The following is a 21,792-nucleotide window of genomic DNA, read 5'->3' as shown; positions in this document are numbered from 1 at the left end:
GTGTGCTGCACTTTTTCCAGATTGCAATTTTAAAAAATAAAAAGAAGATAAAAGACAAAAAAAAAAAAAAAAAAAACTACCAAAAACAGTGAAAAAAATAGGATTTTAGGCTGTACTGACTGTTTGACACTACACTTTACCTGAAATAAAATGATTAAAATCCTTCAGAAATCTTATTTGTTTTGTATTATTGTGTGACTCTATTTCCAATTTACACATTTTAATACATTTTCTCATCAGAAATCCACAACATGTTGGTTAAAATAAATAATATAGTTGTTTCCTCAGGTTTTCAATCAGTCCTGTTCCCCTCTAAAAGTAAAAGTAAATTCTTTTACTCTATTTTCTCCATTTATTATAATATGGAATGTCAGTTTCAGCATTCACTCCCGTTACCTAAATTATTTCTTAGATGTTATGTTGTTTATTTTTAGATAGTTTTCCATTTGCTAATGCTATGCTAAATACTCACTTTTCCTTTTAGAAATCTTGTCAAAATAAATAAAATGGCCTGAGACGTTCTATGACACATGTTAGGAGCTACAATGATGAAAAACATAATAAAAATAAAGAATGAGGTGTCATTTTGAAAAGTTAAGGGATGCAAAATGCACCAGTCTGGTAGGTTTGGCAGATCCAGTTACTGTCACATCCTCACCTGCTGATAAACCTACGTTTTGGCGCCACCTGCTGGTTAATTATTGCAGCTCGTGAACACAGAGAGCGCCAAGACAGAGCATGCAGAGGTTTGGTTAATAACAAGGCCAATAAGTGGAAATAGTTTTGATAATTGTGGTCAGTAAAGCAATTCTGGGTTAGATGAAAGAAAGATGTAAATTAAACTTATGATTATGTCTATTTTGATAAACAGCCATAAAAGACTGATGAAAGTATCAGTGTGTTGTTATTACAGGACTTATTTTGACTTTAAATACTACTTGATGTATAGCAGCCATTAAAATTTGGTTTCATGATTAATTTAAAGTTAATTTGTAGTAAAACTGTTAAATTGCTGTGAGTGATGGAGGATGGATGTCACTGATTATTTCATGCAGTGTCTCACTGTGTGAGAATCAGGTACTGAGATGTGTGAGGAGGAGGAGGAGAAAAGGAAGAAGGGGAGGGGGAAAAAAACTTGCTGGCACCGCCTGTCAGATCCACAGCAGATCTCAGCAGTTTATCGCATCGCTGCATCTTAACCCTAAACTGTGTGAGAGTCTCCGGCTGTCGGACACTGAGGCTGCAGGGCTGCTGCTCGCACCGAGGACTTCACACGGAAGGAGTTGGATCGCTGCTGATGCCGAGGAGATAAATCCTTTATCTCTTACCTCTTCTTATCGCCATCTCCTCTCCTCTCCTCTGTTTCACCCCTCCTGCGCTACTCAGTCGACACCGGTGGCAGATCGGACGCGCTGGATGGCTGCTGCACCTAACGAACCGGCGTGAATCTTTTTTTTTTCCATCATCTTCATCATCTTCCTCTGCCTTTTTAGCCTGATAAAACAGCAGCAACAATGACAGACCCGGCCACCCAAGAGTCCTACCCTGTCCCGGACCCCACTATCGTGGATCCCTGCCCGGCCACGGTGCGGAACGGCCAGTGCGCCCCAGATGGCTTCACCAACAACCATCACCAGCAAACCAAGACCCCCGGGCAGCCGGAGCCGTTCACCACCGGCCAGGAGATGAAGATCACAGACAGCGTGGAGGGAGAAGGTAACTTCTGCTGCTTCTGACATGTGTCATGTTTTTAAAAGTTATGGATGTGAATGTGTGTGTGGAGGGGAGAGCGGGGCATCTTGCCACACGGGTAAGTTGTCACGCCCTCCAACATCAGAAGGAGCTATCTTTAAAAAAAATCTAACAGCTGCAGGTGTAACTCATTGTCCTAAATCCACTGGCTGAAACTGTCACGGTGGTCATTATTATCGTGGTGTTATTAAAATGTGCTGAAAGTTTTCAGAAAGTACTGACACACTGAAATGATTTCAGAAGTTTTACTTTGAAACCAAACCTCTCAACAATTTGAAATTGTCGTGTTTTTACTGACACAAATCAAACCCACATTGCTGCTGCATCTGGGAAACTGCTGCTAATTGATTTATCAGGGGTGTCATGATTCTCCAAATCCACAATTCAATTTTAAGGTCACACATTCCTTTAATTTTTTGATTCTTTTTTCATAGCGGTGATGCCTACATTGTTGTTAATCAAGTCTTGATCTGTTAAGATCAATGGTTCATTAGTCATTTTAATTTTCAAAGTATTTTTTAAAAAGATGTAGTCTATATGATATCAAGTGTGATATAATAGCTGCTAAGCTATGCTAAAGTGTAGTTTTTTTTCTCTGGACACATTGCAGATTTCACAAGTGGAGAGAAAAGAAACTGATAGTGCCACAGTTTCAATGCAATTCTAATTGTCAGGTATTTTATCTGTTTTAACTGTTGATGAATCATTTCATCCCTAACAGGCGGTGTAATCTCAGATGAGAAAATGTTTCATATTTTTCAGCCATAAAAGTAAAAATACAAACAAAAAACTATATAAGTATTTATGTAACAAAAATTTAAGAAGTAACTACGTTCAGTTACATTATTTTATATAGTGAATAATAGCACGCATGTTGTTTTGGGGCAAGTTGTCTCAGTGCTTTAGGATTACCAGAGGTAAAAAGAGTACTGAACATCTGTACTCAAGTACAAGTACTGGTACATTATTGAAATATTACTCAACTACAAACGAGTGTTCACCGTCACTTTTCCAAACTTTTAATTAATCGTTTTTTCCCAAAGCCCAAGATGTTTGCTTCACTGCCCAAAGATATTCAGTTTAGTGTCGTAGTGGAGTAAAGAAAACAGAAAATATTCACATTTTAGGGGCTGAAATGAGAAAATTTAGACTTTTGTTTCTTAAAAAATGAGTTAAGCCAATTAAATGATTAGCAAAATAGTTAGCGATTAATACTAGATCAATCATTTCAGCTCTCTATCAGACTGAGTAAAGCTATTTACATATGTTGTAATATGTTGGAGAATTGAACTTAATCATTTCTAACTCTATATTAAAGTGGAAAGTAAAACTAAAGATTATACATTTGTGCACAAGAATGTATTGCTTAATTTAATGTGGAAAATGAGTGACTATGATGTACTGAGACTGAGAAATTGAAATGAAAATAAAAAGTGTGACAAAATGCCCCAGTCTCCCCTATGTTAAAGGGCCCTGGGGAGATGTGAGGGGTATTTTTACCCAATGGAGGTATTTTTAGCTCGCTCTCATTTGAATAATTTATGAAAGTCCTACATCAGCAGGACTGAAGTTGAATTCATAGCTTGTTAAATTGATTCTAGTCTTCATTCATTCATTTCAGTTTTACATATTGCCCTGCCTCGGGGGACAAAGTTGGCCGTGGGAAATCAACTGTTCTTTACAACATGCACCCGGAGGCAGACGGGCTCAGTCTGCTTTAAAGCTACATTCTGTACCAGTCACATGCATGTGAACAAACCCTCACTTAAGTACTTGTGAGAGTGTCTATGTGTGTGATTTTACTACTGATATAATCCCATAAATCATCTCATATGCATAAAACCAGAGAAACAACAACACATTCCACAGTGGATAATAAGAGGGCCTCAGTTATACAATAAACCCTAAGTCTGCTTAGTTAACAGATTAATTCAGTGGGTTTATTTAATGTCATGTATGTTTCCTAGATCAGATTTCAAGAGATGACTGACATTTTAATTAAACTGTGCAGCTTTAAGCAACCAAATTGAGCACATCTTGAGTAAAAAATAAAATCTTAAATGATTATTGTGTTTAGTGTTGTGACAGTGTTGGATCTGGCTTATTTTTAAGAGATAAAATCACCCTGTGGTGTTCACTTTGAAAAGGTCAGAATGAAGCATGAAAGAAGAAAGACGCATTTAACTTGTTTTTGTCTCCTAAGATTTGTAGAAGATGTTGTCATTCCTTAAATGGCTTTAAGACGTGGCCAGTTGGCAGATTTGAACTCTAAGGAAGAACCATTCAAACATTAAAATGGCATTTCAGTGATGTTGAGTCTGGGGACTCAAACATGGTTGAAAATCAAAGCAGTAGAGGCCCAAATATACCGACTTTTGGTCCCTTGTCTGGGTCGAGCTCCAAAAGCCCTGGATCCTACATTTCCCATACTGCAACTTGAAACCATCTTTCACTTCACTGGCTTTTCCAGCCTCATACTTTTAAGCTGCAGCACAGACTTTCTGGTAAAAAGTTGTGAAATCTAAACCCAAACCAAGAGAATCCTGATGACATCACTATGACATCACCATCTTTTAGTGAGTCCGAAACAGACATATGAAAACAATAGTATGTCAAGTGTTTCAAGGGAAATATTACAGTATACATGCAGACATGTCCCATAATGCAATGCGGTAATGATAACAACAACAGTAAAACAACAGACAATGGCAGTCAGTGACTAAGGCAGCTCTGCCATAACGTCAGTAACACTTCAATAAATGTGACTGCAGGGTTTCACTTTGCTGTGCATTATATGTTTTTAAATTTCATGTATGGTAACCATGGTTACACATCTCCTGCAGAGATGAGAACAAGTCATTGTTTTGCAAGCCACAAGAAAGTCTTGGCACAAGTCCCTGCCAAGTCCCAAGTCCTTTATTAATCATTAATAATCAATAACATACAGAATGCTAGTTTTCATTTTCAAGTTTCAGTGAAAATTCTGGTGGCACATTAATTCATGAGGCACAAACAATCAAAACAAATAAAATAAGGGTCTCGTTTGAAGCTTTTCCAGTCTGCCGGAATTTATTGTATTCAAGAAATGGCAACGCCAAACAAAACAGCGTCAGACGGGACACAATCACTGGCAGACCAAACCAATTTGTGAGAAAACCAATTCACTCCAGAGAAGTGGTAACATATATTATTGATCAATACATTTTTAATTGGATAATTTCTTAATTAATTGATTAATTGGTTAGTTATTGATCATTAACATCCCTAGTTTTAAGTCCTAAACAAGTCATAATGTGTTCCTCACCAAATGTAAGGGGAGCAACAACTTACTGCGATGCAAACACTTCCAACTTCGTCTGACATTGAAGTGGCACAATGAACAATATGTTATTGTCAAATAACATTTTTTGCAAAGTGAAATTCATTCTTTGTTGATCAGCTTGGAGCTCAGTGGCATAACATCAGTTTTACATGGTTCCCTCCTGAAACTTGATTGGACGTTTTCATTTCTTGATAATGATTAGCATTCAAGTTGAGGAGATTTAGGAGATGAAAAGAAATGAAAACATTCCTGGCACACTTTTTAAATTTAAATTTTAAGTTTGATTTTGTTAAGTCAAGACTAAAGTCATCAAGTTTGTGACTCAAGTGACTTGAGTCCAAGTTGTGTGTTTGCAGCCCACATCTCTGCCAACTGGAGGAGTGGCATGATTTAATCTGAGCAGAGTCCAAAATGATACATACGACTCTTTAGAGATGTTAATGATTAATCATTAATCGATAATCCTCATTAGAATTTTAACTAGTTAAAGGTTTAATCTAGAAATGACAGTAATTGCGCCCTTACACATTGCTTTGTTTGGTGGGGGCATTCGTTGAATAAGGACACTTCAACTTAAAATGACAAAAAAACAGGCATTTTGTATCTGATGAATTATTAAGGATTCAGTGATTAATTGATTGTTAGCATGTTCAACTATCAGTTAAGGGAAATTCACAAAATTTGCAGCCCTACTAGTGTTATTTTGAATGATAGCACACATATTGGGTGTATTGTGCATAGTGTGTGATTCTGGCTTAACAAAAGCTTCTCAAGAACCTTTGGTTTTCATTGTACCAACCATAAGAGAGAGGCCAAAGAGAAAAGTGATTTTTATGGATTAAAATGGTAGACTGCCCCTTTAAAGGTATAATCACTTGTGTTACTTGTGATGTCAGGTGAGGTCATTAATTTAAATACAGGTCGTCTAAGACTCAAAGTCCCTTACAGACAGAGATATTAAGGTGTGTATGAGCAGCTACCACTGAGGAAACTTTATTTTAAAAAGGATTTTAATAGATGTTCAGCCAAAAGTGAGCTTTAGACAAACGCATCATACGCACACATTTCAGCACAATATATTTCTCACATTCACACTCCGTCTACGTCCCTCCTCCACTTTCCTCGTCTCGCTCCTATTTACATAAATGTCCCTGCCATCTCTGTGAGAACACTTCTGCAGTCTGATCATGCTTCTCCAGGCCAGCGTTCCTGTCTGTCTGTCTGTCTGTCTGTCTGTCTGTCTGTCTGTCATCCAATGACATGAAAACATTATTGTATAGTTATGTCAGACAGCATTACAGTAAGACAGGTAGAGACAGGTTTTCAGATTATGTGAAAAATTTATCTTTTCCAGGTTGTACTCCTCCAAGGAGTATCATATTCAGTCATGTGTTTCCTGGCTTTGTGTCTCTCTCTCTCTCTCTCTCTCTCTGTGTGTGTGTGTGTGTGTGTGTGTGTGTGTGTGTGTAATCAGTGTTTTGAGCTACTTGGTTGATGTTAATTATTTTTAGAAGAGAAAGGTGTGACAAGAGACAAGTGCCAAGACACACACACACACACACACACACACACACACACACACACACACACACACACACACACACACACACAACCAGCCACCCGCCCACACAAACCTGCGTCTGTGCGTGTGATGTATGAGATGTTGAGCACATGCCTTCTGCTGTCTGATCCCCCAGCCTGGGATCATGTGAGCAATTTAACCATGCTGTCTCACTTCCCCCTCTGCCACACACACACACACACACACACACACACACACACACACACACACACACACACACACACACACACACAGTTGACTTAGATCACTTTTGAGGACAATACTTATACCACTACTACTACTACTACTTCACATATACTGTTTTTATACCAAAATTAGTGCAGGTTTTTTTAAACGCTGGTTAACCCACTAAAAACAAGCAGTTGACTCCTTTCCCATTTTCTAGAAGTTTTCCTTTTTTTTTTTTTTTCTGGTGTGTCTAGTTTGACATCACAAACATGCCACAAAGCTGAGACTCTACCCATGTCTGTGCAGGAGATCAGAGAGACAGAGGTCTCTAAAAGTGTCTGTGTCCAGCTCTCAGTACTTGTGTAGCTTCTAACTGAATCTCTGTGGTTTAAAGTTGAGTTTTTCTTCTGTGTGCCTGATTATACTTTGAGGTATCTGCTAGGAATGTGTGCATTTCAGTTCAATTCAAATGGCTCAACGTTTAACATTGTGGTTAATGTTAACTATTTAACTACTGTAATTTTAACTAAGGATATTTTCTTTTCTAATCTAAATTAAAATTTCCGTTTAACTGACAGGGAAAGTAGTCTTTAGGAACTTACCTAGTATCTGCTTTATTTAACTGTTTCATGTTCACTTTCAGCCTTATGGGGGTCGTGTCAAGTCAGTTGAAGATGCAAACCAACCAACATTTACTGATTTTGCTGCTTCATAATAAAAGCTTATATTTAACAAAATATAGTGGGAATGAAGAATTTATGGGAAATGAAATGTGTTCTTCTGCTGTTTAATTTTTTACAGTCGCTCGACGAGAGCGTTATCAGTTAAAAGACACACCTTCAAGCGGGTAACCCTGCTGTAAGGGACATGCAAATCTCTGTTGTGCTGTACTGATGCACCAAGTCAAGCCCATCCAGCACATGGGTACGGAAAAGAGATAATAGAGTCAGCGTTGTGCAGTCTCTTTGACATTTGCATATGGTGATATCCAAGTGAAACATCACATACAACATAGTTGTTTTCAACCCCCAAAGCTTGAAACAAAGTTTGCTGGCTAAGTACACTGAGGAAGCTAAGCTAAGATAACATTAGCCTGAAAATAAACCCAGAACGTCTTGGGTTCAACGTGAAAATAACAAGCAGGACATGGAGACATGTCAAAAATGGAACTTCACCATGAACTGATGGGACACACTTCCTCAAATACACAAGGGTGTTTAACCACAGTGTTACAATATTAGAGGGCTCAGTTTGTCAGTGGACTGTCCGTCCATCGGCCCAACACTAAAAAGAGTTGCAGTAGTTAACAACAGATGCGATCAACCTTTCATGCCTCTGCTGGAAAGATTAATTAACGTATAGACCCACGTCGGTGCAGGAGCCGATAAATATCTGTGACTACTGCAGAGTCATTTGACCCAGGAAGGAACGCCACTTGGACCCTTTCACCCTGAAGACAAAAGCTGTGCTTTACATCAGTTTCCTGGACACTTGCTGTAACCTTGACCTCTGGACAAGCCATCCCCAATTAACTGGTCTTTAGGCGGAAATATATGCTACACACACACACACACACACACACACACACACACACACACACACACACACTTATGTCCTTTCAGTTTTTTCCATAACATTTTTTGTTTTTTTTTAGCTTTTTTGAGTTGCTTGTATTGGGTGCAGATTTATGACCTGTGTTTTTGTGCCTGCAGCTATACATAAAAAATTCATCTTGAAACTTTCTGTAATGAGGATTGTTTGATGGAAGATTCCACTCACTTAAGCTCCACTTACTAGTGATCAGCCTATTTATGTGCTGGAAACTATGCTAATATCTGTAGAAAATCACTCAAGCGCTCACCAGAGCGTGTCAGGCCAGGTTATGAGACGAGTTTTACAAACAGGACAAATGTCACCGTCAGTGTCTGATCACAGGATTGGAAGTCTTTCATTGTGGCTCTAAATGTTACTCAGTGTGACCCTCTCCTTCACACGTGCCCATTTTTCTGAGAGAGCTTTTTACACAGAAAACTCCTAACAGAGATGATTTGTGGTTCCTGTTAAGCACAGGCCATGTGATTTTCCTTGACTTTCTATCTTCAAAGAAATCAATTACAGACAGATTAAGTGATTTCACATCAGCTGGATGGTCCAGGGTCCAGGGGTTTGTGTTGCAAGCATGTGTCGCAATGATAAAAAGGCTGTCTGATGGTTTGCTCTTCTTGTGAACAAAATTTACATGTTTTAATTACTTCAACATGAAAATGACGCTGAATGTAATAAATTATGGATGCATACAACTAAATATACACCATGCTGTACATGTCATGTCGAACGTTCTTGGGAAAGCTTCAGATTTCTAAACTAATTACATTCAAACAAGTTGTCTTTGCCTCCCATAGTGACACACAGCTGCATCAAAAAGTATATTTTTACACATAAGCGTATCTCGGATGCAAAGCAGTCCCTGACAGTTATAGATACAAGCTGCCTGAACTAAGCTGAAGTCAGTTGAAGTAGTGCATTGCTTGGGAGAGCACAGGTCTGGCTGTACATCAGAAGCAGTTGGCAGTGTTCACTCGGGGGGAAGCTGGTGAGGGATCGTATCCTAGTAGCAGCATCAACTCCCTCTGGATGCTCTGTCTGCTCCGTCTCAGTCTGGCTACACCCACACAAGACAACAAGAACTGCATGCAGGGTGAACTAGACATCCCAGATTGGGAGAAAATAATCAAATAAAGGGTCATTATTATCATCATGTACTGAGTATACAAGATTGTACTTTTTATGTTACAAAAATGGTATGACAAAGGGTGAGGAGGATATTGTGAAAAACAAGCATCTCATTGAAAATGAGGGGATTTTCAAACTTAAAGTGGAACTGATTTTCCACCTAAAAGTCTGTTCTCAGGTCATGGGGATCACCATGACAGTGTAGCCGTATAATTAATCGAATAATGTCAAGTCTGAGAAAATTTACTGTCACGTCTCTCAGCTCAGCTTGCGCTTGGAGACTGAAGGTTCACATTTTTCAAATTTACCAAAGGCCAAAGAAAAGGATGGTATTGGTTGCATTGTGGGACATATAGAATCCAGCACTTTTGGAGCTTGATCCATACTAGGGAGTAAAAGTCAGGATATTTGACTTTCTGCCTCATTGATTGATTTAAACCATTCTTTTAAAATCTGTGGCTCACCAAAGTTATGGAGGTCCAATACTAAAACTTCTTTAAGTGGTTTGTTTTTCCATGACTGATAACTGGGTCAGTCATCAGCTGTGGCCTTTTCAGATGTATATAAAGGTGTATTTACACTACAAAACAATCATATGACTTTAGCAGCTTTCTATCAGCACTTGCTTCTGGAATTTGACACAAACACACACAGACGTCTTCTTAGATCTCAGTTATGTTGCCATTTACAGCTGCAGTTTTGAGCCTGTAAGTCATATTGTAATGCAGTGTTTCCCAACCCTGGTCCTCAAGGCACACTGTCCTGCATGTTTTAGATGTTTCTGCTCCAACACACCTGATTCAAATGATCAGCTCGTCATCAAGCCTCTGCAGAAGCCTGACAACGACCTGATCATGTGAATCAGGTGTGTTGGAGCAGAAACATCTAAAACATGCAGGACAGTGTGCCTTGAGGACCAGGGTTGGGAAACACTGTTATAATGTGTTTGGTGTAGTTATTCAGTGTCAGGTGGTTGATCACAATGTGAACTAGTGTCAAATGTACAACAGAAGCTGGCTTTGAGCTGGTTGTCATAATTTAAGTAAGAGTAATACTGATCAGGATTTAACTTACAAAATCAACAGCTTCTCATTTCCGAATTACCAAATGGAAGTGAGTGTTCCTGTGCTTCAAACTGTTACACTGTTGGTGTCCCTCTAGTGTCAGTTTTGCATTCACAAGATTTCCTGGACAGGTTAACAATAATAAGTATGCAAGATGTGGCTAGACTCAAAGCTACCCACAAAAACTACATGGCTATAGGTTTACGCAACAGTTTTGGAAATATTAAAATAAGTTACTAATGCTAATACTGTCGTAAGTGTAGCATAGCTACCTTTAGGAATAGGGCAGTGTGAGTGAAAGCAAGCAACTGAGCTGAGAGCTTTCTGCTCTCATAGTGGAGCAGAAACTTGTCCCTCTGGCAGTAAATGTACAGTTCAGGTTACTGTGTGTCACTGCAGTTTCTCAAGACCAAGAAAAGTCTCGTCTGTTGTTTCCCAACTGCTGGAAGAGTGAAAGGAGTTAGCCCCAAAGTAAGCTGAGCAGGAAATGAATGTTCATGCTGATGCTAATGCCAACATTTTACCTTTACAGGTTTAAACTGCAGTGTCATTTTGGAAATGTGGTAAAATTGATCCATAATGATAAATCCAACGCTGAATGTCTTCTGTAGTTATTACTCCATTTTTCTGTTTTGAAAACAGGTGTAAATATAATAATCCCAAGATGCCTCAGACTGAGTTGACCAATCAGAGGCTGTGTTCCTGACATGTGTCTGACAGCTCTGATCCCTAGATGTATTACCAGATCAAGGTGTTGACCTCAACATGAGATTGACCCTTCAAAAAAAAAAAAAATGTGGTTATGACAGTAATGAACTCAACCGTGTGGTATGCATCATGTGACCATGCATTACCTTATGTACATACTGTAATTTATGCATGTAACTTACATATAGAACTTATGTATGGAACTTACTTAGGTAATGTAACGCAACATCAAAAATCAAGAAAAATCAAGAAATCAACAGGGTTTGTGATTTATCCGTCCACCCCACCTCCTCCATACGTGGACTTTCTTGCTCTTTATACTACATTACTTCAACTGAACATTTATACAAACCACTAGAGGGGCGTAAGGCCGCTGACCAAGCTGCCTTACTTGACCGGTTAGGAGTGAGAATCGGCTGACAAAGGTCTAGGCTCAAAAGTGAAGACGAAGTTTGGGTGGCTCTAGAGTCAGTGATTCCAGCGATACCTTGGGAAACATTTACCATTATTACCGTTTTCGTAAGAGACAGAGAGTGAAGGACGCAATATTCAAAGAAATCAGGTTGATTGTCTTTGAAGTAAGGAGCACAGAAGAGGCGAAGGTCTACTTTTCAAGCATTTTCAAGTTTTGGAGCACAGTCTTGTATGATGCATGACTTAAGCACCACTCCCCCGCTGCAGTGACAGTGGTATTGTTGTTAAAGCTTTGTTCGTCTTTGCCAGTGAGAGAAAATCCCCCAAAGCAGGAGCTTTCTACACAAAAAATGCCTCAAAAGGCTTGAACAACTAGCTTTCTTCCACAAAAATTCCATTCAAATAAAGGTTTTTAATGTCTCTTGTAGCCTGCAAAAACAAAGACAATGACTGTTATTACTGAACCGTGTCCAAAAGATATGGTTCAAAGGTTAAAATAGCCTCATTTGCCACTTTATTTTTGGCCAATATCTGTCTGTTTTGGGGCCAAACTCGCAGTATGAAAAGAAAACACCTCTTGTGTCTCACAGGCGACTGACTATGGTCCCTGGGACAAATTTCTGGATAGAATGACAAGTGATACCATTAAAAGCTCTTTTGGATGTAAAAGTTCAGGCTCATAAATATTGCATGAAGCTGCAGAGGCAGCCTCACGCTTCATGACAAAGGAACAGCTTCAGGCAGTTCAGAATCTGGGCTGTTTTGTCTGTGACTTCAGGCGAAGGCTTCTCACACAGGAACAGGGCTGCGAGCCATTAGGAAATGTATGTCGATTGTTATACTGAGTGTGTAAAAAAAAAAAAAAACGTCCCTGTTTATTCTGTTAGAAGTGAACTGGGCCTTGAAAAGCTATTTAGGTTTTAGGCAAACTTGATATACTTTGATTGGTTCCTTTGGTATTTTTTTTTATTTTGAATCCAATTGCTTTGCATAAGTTTGAGAGACTGCATTTTACTGTGAGTGAAATTCTCTGAAGTTAAACTTGACAAGCTGTCGCTGAGCTATGCTTCACCCATGACCTGTAATCTGCAGTGTAACAAGTGTTCTTGGATGTTACACAATGTTTTGTGTCCCTCAGTGTAAATCCCCAGTGATCCTGTGCTCTCTTGGAAGACGTGGAGGATTACTGAACAGGAACGATGCATGGAGGGTGGAGGAAACAGCTCTAATACTGCTGGAAGCAATAATAATCATTGATAGGTTAATTGGGAGTCTTGTAGTGGATTGATTATAGCATTTTTTCCAGCAGAGCCTGACCTCTGTTTGGATTGGGGGAAACTGAGGGACTTTTTGGCAGATGGGGACAGAATATTGGCAAAAACATGATAGTCTCATGGATAATTTTAGGATTATGTTATAGCCATTGTAATGTGTTTTCATATGTTTGTTTTGAATGACACGACATTACATTAACCATTAGTTTCACTGGTTTTTCTGGCATATCATAAACTTTGTCATTATGGTCATGACCAAAACAACACGCTGTTGTTGTTGAGGAATTTATGCAAAAGAGTTAATTTAATTACTTGTTGATGAATTTAAACAATGTTTAGCATGGGCAACAGAAGTTTTAGCTTAATATTTGAAGGGGTGTGCATAAAACTGACATGATGCTGTCATAATGATGACATGACACCTGTCATGAACATGAAGGAGTCTGAATGAGTGCTGTCAGTAAGTTTTTTATTAAAATTTAAAGTTGACATTTTTTGAGATGTCTTTGACAATCTGACATTACCTAAGACAACATAACCTGTCAGTATCCGTGTTATGACATGTCAAGTTATCATAACAAAGACAGCATAACCTTTCATAAAGGTGCCATAGCAGGCCTAATGATCAAACTTACAGAAACTATGTGAAACTTTATGAGTTAGCATTACATTAAACTGCCACATGGTTGGTTTTGACATTGGCTGTCATGAGACCATTATAATGGTGCCATAATGCCTTTGACTTAAACTAGAGTGGCATATTTTGGACTATTCATAAAGATGTCATTAGGCTTTACTATTTGTTTTATTACATGTTTCTTTCAGCTCTGTGGAAATTCAACTTTTTTTTTCTCCAGGAACCAAGTAGAGATTATAAAAGAGCTGTTTCACTTTCTATGTACTGGAAAAAGGGTCGTTACCTCTGGCTTTCTGATTTGGTCACTGAAATAAAATGAACACCACAAAAAGCTACAAAGAAAGAAGGAGCTGTTCTTGTAACAGAGTTTGTGTCTGTCTCACTGTAGGTCTTCTCGAGAGCAGCATGCGTCTGAAGCCCCATGAGGCTCAGAGCTACAGGAAGAAGGCACTCTGGGTCTCCTGGATCTCCATCGTGGTCACGCTCATACTGGCGGTGGCAGCTTTCAGTAAGCATTTAAACTACTCATTCACACACAGGAACTTTTCTTAACAGTGAGTGTGCTATCTAGTAGTGACAAGACCGACTGTGGCCGTTTTTTCTCACTTCCCTGTTGACTCAGAGGAGATGTTGTCATCTAAACGTCTGCTCTAATAATGGTGCAAACATGCAGTAAGTTTTACTCACCTCTCTCCTACAATGTAGGGTTGAATAAATACAGATGGCTTGAGTTTCATTGTTCTACAAAGGTACAGTCATCTGTATTTTTTTGGATTGATATTTTAGTCCAACGTCTTGTCATAACATGTATGTTGTATGTTGTAAGACATTTCTAATGACATTTTCATATTGTGAATACCTCCACTCTCATGCCTCCATGGCTAAAAAATGATACTGAGAATATTAATACTCAACAGAACAGAACCAAAACCTTATTTTATCAAGAAAGTACATAGATAGATAGAAATGTACATAAATAAACAGATAAATGAAAGTGATGTGACGTGTAAGATCAGTCCTTGGGCATCGTCTGTTATTAATATAGTCCAAGAATGGGCTCCCTATTTTCAAGAAACGCATCCTGGTGTCCTGAGAGTCTAGATATGACTCGTTTGTAACTTGCTATGTTGGACAGTAGTTCAATCTGTTGTTTAAAATACGAAGGTGTTTGTTGTTTGGTTGTTTTCCACAGTCTTACAGTAATTCTGCTTCCTGTTGGAATGATATTATCTGTATCAGGGATGGCTATCATAGACCATCATTAATACTTTAACAGATTAAAAAATAATTAATTCATGTTTATCTGGCAGAAGAATTTGCTGAATTAGGATATGTACACTTAAAGGGACAGTTCACCCCAAAATCAACTTCAGATTCTACCGGAACTTTTTTTTGTGAGTAGAAAGAAAGTAGTTTCTGCATGAAACTGCTCACAGCAAGGTCTGTGGATTATCTGGACAACAATGCTGGTTGTGAATTTTTCAAATCTATTTCTTTGGAGCTTAAACGAGCTGAGAGTCATTCAGTCTCTTAATATTGTACCGAAATTGTAGAAAAGGCAGACATCTCTTGAGCAAATAAGCTCACACCAAAAAAATCTCGATGGATCGATAGCAGTACAGGTCAGGGCAAAACTATGTGTTTCTGAGTTTGGGGTGAACTATCCCTTTAAAATTAAAAGGAAAAACATGTTTTGTATCTTATTACTTATTATTACTTATTGATGATTAATTGATCAATTGATTGTGAGCAATCAATTAATCAATTGACAAACACTGCTTTTTATTCAAACAGATCTAACCCTGGTTTAATTCAAATGGAACACATATTTCCAGCGTACAGTATGCATCTGTGGGATATTTAGCAATAATCTGATCTTTATTTAAGAGCAAAGACTAGAATAAAAAAATAAAACACATGAAAGCTCACTGAAGAAAAAGCACTGATTCTAACTGATTCCACGGCTGACGGTGCATTTAGGACACATCTTCAACGGATTCTTTCAGCGTTTCCACTGCGTGATTTTTAGACAAGTCTTTTCATTAAGTTATAAAAGTGAGGAAAATTTAAACGCCAGCCAATGTAACGCGTGACTAATTTGAATTCAGCATATTCTAAACAGATCACACGTTTCTTGAGCAGTATGACGACAGAGAGCATGTGCCTTTTACCCAAACTGACCCGCTGAACGTCAGCTGTCCAGGAGAGCAGATGAATGAATTGGGACTATTTGTTTTAAAAGTCAGATGTTTCATGAAATCAACAGTGTTATTGATCTCTGATGGAGCGGGGCTGCACTTTCATACTTTTCAGTAGTGTCATAGTGCATCAGTTGTGTTATGTCAGTTATAGGGCTAATCGAAATGCTATCAAAATCACAATACGGCCAAGTGCAGTATCCAAATTGCAGTTGAGGGAAAAGGTGCGACAAAACAGCACTATAATGAAATCCTGTGGTGCTGCAGAGACGTCCCGGCCTGATGATCTTGATCTCTAGACATCAGAAAAAGAAGTTTGTTTGGTACAGACTCAAACAAATGTCACATCATGTATGTAACAGTTATTTTCAGTGAAAATGAAAACTGTTTTACAGCTGGTGGGAATGATTGTATTTGCATGACAATCACAACATCTGTCACAATAATCACACATATTTTTTTTTTTATTGTGCAGCCATTGTCAGTTGGAGCACAGAACAACTTTAGTGATATATAACTACAAGTGGAACAGGAAGATCATGGAAGACATTTTTGTCAAAAAGTGGCAGAAAACAGCAGGAGATGCTGTGACACTGCAACCTTGAGTATCTGCAAATACCGATACCAATCCAATATCGTCTTTTTACCGCTCTTTGTATGGATGCACTTTGCTTATCCTTGTCATGCTCAGTCTGTGAATCAAATATTCTACTGTGATATGACGGAAGAAATCCACAAACATCACTCACAGTTATGTAACACTGCTGCCTCTTTTTATTCAAACATTTTTGATTAGTCAGCACTATGGCTGAAACGATTCCTAGAGTAACTAGATTAATAAAAAATGTGTTTGTTTAATCCATTAATCGTCTTCCGATTGAAATCCCCACCTTGATTTAATTGTAATTGTCATGATAGAAATAGATGGTAAATTTGTGATATTTATTGTGACTTTCCTCTGACACATATCTCTTTCTAACTGGAGCTCCAGTCTCTTGCCTGTCTGTGACACAGCCTTCACTGACTATTGATTGATAGATTGATAGTGTCCTATAATATAGTTCAGTATAGTATTAGTAATATACTATACAGCAGTGTTTCCCAACCCTGGTCCTCAAGGCACACTGCCCTGCATGTTTTAGATGTTTCTGCTCCAACACACCTGATTCAAATGATCAGCTCGTCATCAAAGCTCTGCAGAAGCCTGACAACAACCTGATCGTTTGAATCAGGTGTGTGAAGCAGAGAAACATCTAAAACATGCAGGGCAGTGTGCCTTGAGGACCAGGGTTGGGAAACACTGCTGTATAGTATTAAAAAATGTAGATTTTTCAAAAAAGGAACTCAATTAGTCGTTAATTTCAAGATACTTTGATACTCTAACTTTCTTTTTTGCATATTTACTCTTATTCATTAATATATTTCTCATCTGATTACTTGATTATTCAAAATCAAATTTAAATAAATTGCATAAATTGCAGTGTTGTAAATGGCACACAGCTGACATGATGTCAGGCTGCTGACAGGTCTCACTCATGATCTAGTCACTGTTCACATGACACACGCTGCTCATCCCTTTCTTCATGGCATGTCGCTCAAAGTTTAGTTACGCGTTTATGTGATAATTTTAGGCTAATGGATTGTGTCGCATTATGATTTTTTTCCACCATGATATCTGATCCGGTGAATATGGCCAGTAACCAATTGTGCATTTGATGACAAAGGCATAAAAGTTTCAGCATATAGTCTATACAAGCCAAGGTTATTTCAGACGTGGAGGATTTTTCTACATGTCCTCTGGTAACCTTGAGGGGTCATTGACCTCAGCATATCAGGTTTTTTTTTTTTTTATCAGTTTTTGCCCTTTCACTCTGCATGATAATCATATATATATCTCTGCCAAAATTGCAGTTTTGTTCTAGTAAATATGCTTTTTTGCTCATTCTTCTTTCTTTTTTTCTTTTCCAGGGTAGGGCTACAAAATAAATTTCTGGGAGTTTAGAGTACAATAAAAAATAAGAATAGTAAAATAAAAATAAGTAACTTAAAATACTGTTGCAGTGAACTTATTATTTAGTTATTTTCTTTCTTTATTTCAGGGACAATTTTTGCATTTCGGTGACTTTTAGTCTCTGATTTTTTCTTTGTTTTTTGTTTTTGAAAACCTCCTTATTGTTGAGCTCTCAAGGTTGGCGAGTATGTTACTATTTATTCTCAAAAGTGTTGTTGCAACTAACTTTTTCACAAACTTTATTAGCCATTGTTCCATAAACACATGTGATTAAGAGTGTAGAATAGTAAAGTCACGTTTCATTCAGCTTCTCCCTCTGAGTTTTAACAAAAGACACATCATTTCTCAGATGTGTCTTATATGTATAATCAGATGTCCATGATGTCTTTATGTTTTTATGGAATAAACACACATTAATTGTTGAACCTCACAGCCTCACATTTGGAACAAAATGATCTGTTTTTTTATTTTGGAGCCTGGTGATGGTGATGTAGATCTTTTTCACACCATGTGCACTTTACCTCAGTGATGCCTCTGATGTTGTGAACGGATGTAGCAACACGAGCTTCAACACACGTTATTCTGTCTTATGATGCAGAGGATGTCTACCATGTACCCACTGTACTCTCGTGAGTGAAATACAGGATGTTGCTTTGTCATCCTGGCTGAGCACCAGCTTCGAGTCACGAAATGTCCCAATCTTTTCAGACCTTTATCTTATCCTTGATGTGCCTAAATATTTTACCCTCAGTAGGTTGCTCAGGTGGCCACAAAATTAATTCATATTTTCTGTCCTTCTGAAGTGAAAACAGCACAAGGAGGAAATAGACTTTACAAAGTAAAAAAAAGGAGTGTGTGTGTGTGAGAGAGACAGAGAGAGAGAGAGAGAGAGAGAGAGAGAGAGAGAGAGAGAGAGAGAGAGAGAACGTAGCTTGACAGAGACAAAGAGAACATACAGCCTTAAACAGAAGATGACCCACAAAAATTAAATAATTGAAACTGAGGGAGACAGCCTGGCTACTGGGAGACAGAAAAGAAGGGACACAGGGACGCAGAGACAGCGGCACAGGGAAGTGTAGACAGTCTCCTCTCCGCCAGTCATAACTGCAGCCTCTGGAGGACGGGCCGGTGGCACTGGGTTAGAAATAAATAAATGAACGCTTCCCTCTCCTGTCGTCACACAGTATGGAGAGGGGTAAAAAAAACGAGAGGAGATGCTGGGTGCTGAAGTGAAGGCGGGACAACTTAGTGAAAGAGAGCAGAGACAGATGGATAAGGAGGTGTGGAGCGACTGTGACGCTCTGAAAGGTGCGTCAGTACCAGGGGACGGAGGCAGGATGAGTCCTGGCAGGCGGCGTTGGGGATTTTGTGGTTGTGATGGCTCAAGTTTAAAGAACACCACCAGCCGTTTCCTCCTGCCTGTGCCCTACTTTCTCTCACGCTCTCACACTCTCGCCACCCTCTCCTCCATCTTTTATCTTTAACGTCCCATCAGCTCGTTTCCTTCCCCTTTGCTTTCTTTACTTTGCTCTTTATGTGCTCCCTCATCGTATCACTCCCTCTTTGCCTCTTTATTTTTTTTTGCTCTATCAGTGGAAGCAGATTCAATAAATCTTATGAGTAAAATGAAAAGATTATATTCAGCAGCATGTCCACATAGTAGGGAGGTGTCTTGGTTGCACTTTATTTTACAGCACACTATACGATGTAACAAGATCTGTAATAAATCATATAAAAACTATAAATATCTTTAATTCTTTATTAGATAGTACCATGTGGGGTTGCACCTTTATTGTAGGTGGGATGGTAACACCTTTTGACCCATCAAATTCGTTCTGTTTCAGGCTGACCTCTTGTGATTGCACCAATAGTATAGTTAATACAGTTAATACGGTACTTTGTTTATGAATCTTTATGTTTTGAAATTCAGTTTCTGTCCTGTGTCTCTGTACTTTCAGGTATCTGCATTATTTTAGCGTTTCATATTCGCTTTCAGCTGTGTAGGAGCTGTGTTAGGTTACCACTGATGAAACCCCTGAATTAAAACATTTCCTGTTTCTGCTGCCTCATAATAAAAGAGTTAAAGTAACGACTCAACAAAGGACTTTTATTGTGAAGAATTTAAGAAAAGAGTGTGTTTAACCCAGACATGTATATGAAGGGTTTATCCACCACTTTAGAGCTGCTCAACTTGAGCCTCCTCAAGCTCATCTTCAGGTAAAAGACACACCTTCAAGTGGGTAGCCATGTTGTCATGGAAATGCAAAGCCCTGCCATGTTGGGCTGACGTGCCGAGTCAAACCGAGTCGAGCCAGGCCAGCTCTGTGTGTGGAACAAGGCCATTTGTCTGCATGTGGGGGGGAAACAACAACAAAAAAGCCCCAGAAATGTCCATTGTACCATCCTCCTGCATCTAGACTGTATCAAAACACCGAGTACAGAGCCCGAAGAGAAGGATCTTGTCATCAACTTTTACCTAACACGTGGTATCGGCTGCACATTGAAGTAAAACAACCCTGAACTAAATCCACAGACTACAGGAGAAACTTTCTTTGACTGTACTCATGTGACTACAACTTCTGTTTTATGTTGTCAATAATGGATTCATTTCGATGCATCAGAGTTTGCTGGTATACGACACCTTTAGTCAGTGTTACTGTTCTGCATGTGCTATTTAGCTTTAACCTCAACTGGTCTTAATGTTAGCATTCAGCCGTGCAGCCAGATACAAACGTTTCGTAACTGGGTTCTGTTATAACGTGGTACGATAGTTACAGCAACAGATACAGCAGATTCACCTTCTGTCTTTATTTGGTTTTAAAATACTGTTTTTAAAAATATATGTGGGTCTTAATTAGGGACACATTACAACAGAGCTGCACCGTAAACTGAGTCCAATCAGGGTCTAATAAAAGGTCTAATACTGTCAATAAAGAATATTTTTCATCAAGTACAGCTCCTACATTGAATTAGTGCAACATTAGGTGTGACGTTTCTAATTAGAGTGTCAAATAAAGCACATTTCTAGTCTAACTGGACACAAAGGATGGCTTGTTACATCTTATTACTGTACTGTAAAATATCCATAGTTTTTATGGGTTTTCCACTGGTGGACAAAACTGTGGTAAAAGTCAAAGTCCTCTTTATCTACTCACATTCTCTGACAAGCGTTTTGGTTTTTCTCCTTTTTCCCCTTGTCTTCTCTATCTTCCTTTTTTTTCCCTGTCTAAGGAAAACTGCAAAGATCCTCCACCCTCCTGTGACCTTTAGCAGTATTTTAACATTTAGAAGGAACGAGGGCTCCAGGCTGACTCTTTTCTGTGCTACTTTCAGCTGTATTGAGACATGAATGTGTCTCTCATAAATGGCTGCCCTGTGTTCGCTCACAACCTTTCTCGAGCAGCTGTCTTTTGTGTCTCTTGGCTGTGAAAGTGGTACAAGTCCTCAAAGCTTTATCAGACACGTCAGGCTCAGAGAGCGAGCACACAGGGACCACACTGGAAGAGGAAGCAGCAGGTGTGCTATTATACAGCTGGCGTCCAGGAGACCACAAGATGACATCACGTTTACCTGATGTATTGATCAGTGTGGCATGTGGATATACACAGACATGGATATTGATCGTACATTACCAGTTTGATGAAATAAATGAAGAGCTTTGCTCCGACATAAAATATTCAATATTTCAGAAAAACACAGACAACTATTTACTTTGATTCTCTGCTCGAATTAAATAAAACATCCAAAGTGATGCTGCAGCAGACACCGCCGCCCTCCCACGTATGTTTATTTCTGTTGTTTTATGTAAATAAGGGTCTTAGACAACAGACGTTGGTCCCAAGACAAGATTTTATGCAGTTAGCAACTGAAACCCAGCCTTTTAGTGGAGCATTATGAGAAGTTATTTTTAGGGGTTCAATGTCCTTGGC

General features: G+C 38.8%; 1 protein-coding gene across 1 annotated transcript in view; it reads left to right on the top strand.

Annotated features, from left to right (window-relative positions):
- The first annotated feature begins 1,168 nt into the window (after positions 1-1,168).
- Positions 1,169-21,792, top strand: part of LOC146323355 (transmembrane protein 163a-like) — a 98,898-nt gene continuing 78,274 nt past the window's right edge. Inside the window, exons 1-2 of the mRNA XM_084724197.1 lie at positions 1,169-1,716; positions 14,043-14,162. Coding sequence (XP_084580323.1) covers positions 1,515-1,716; positions 14,043-14,162 — 322 coding nt within the window. The 5' untranslated portion in view covers positions 1,169-1,514. The remainder of the gene's footprint in view (positions 1,717-14,042; positions 14,163-21,792) is intronic.

Source organism: Lutjanus erythropterus, chromosome 8 (genome assembly GCF_056507025.1).
Source record: "Lutjanus erythropterus isolate fLutEry1 chromosome 8, fLutEry1.hap2, whole genome shotgun sequence".
Lineage (NCBI taxonomy): Eukaryota > Metazoa > Chordata > Actinopteri > Lutjaniformes > Lutjanidae > Lutjanus > Lutjanus erythropterus.
The sequence above is the reverse complement of the archived record's forward strand: the minus strand, read 5'-3'. Positions and strand labels throughout refer to the sequence as shown.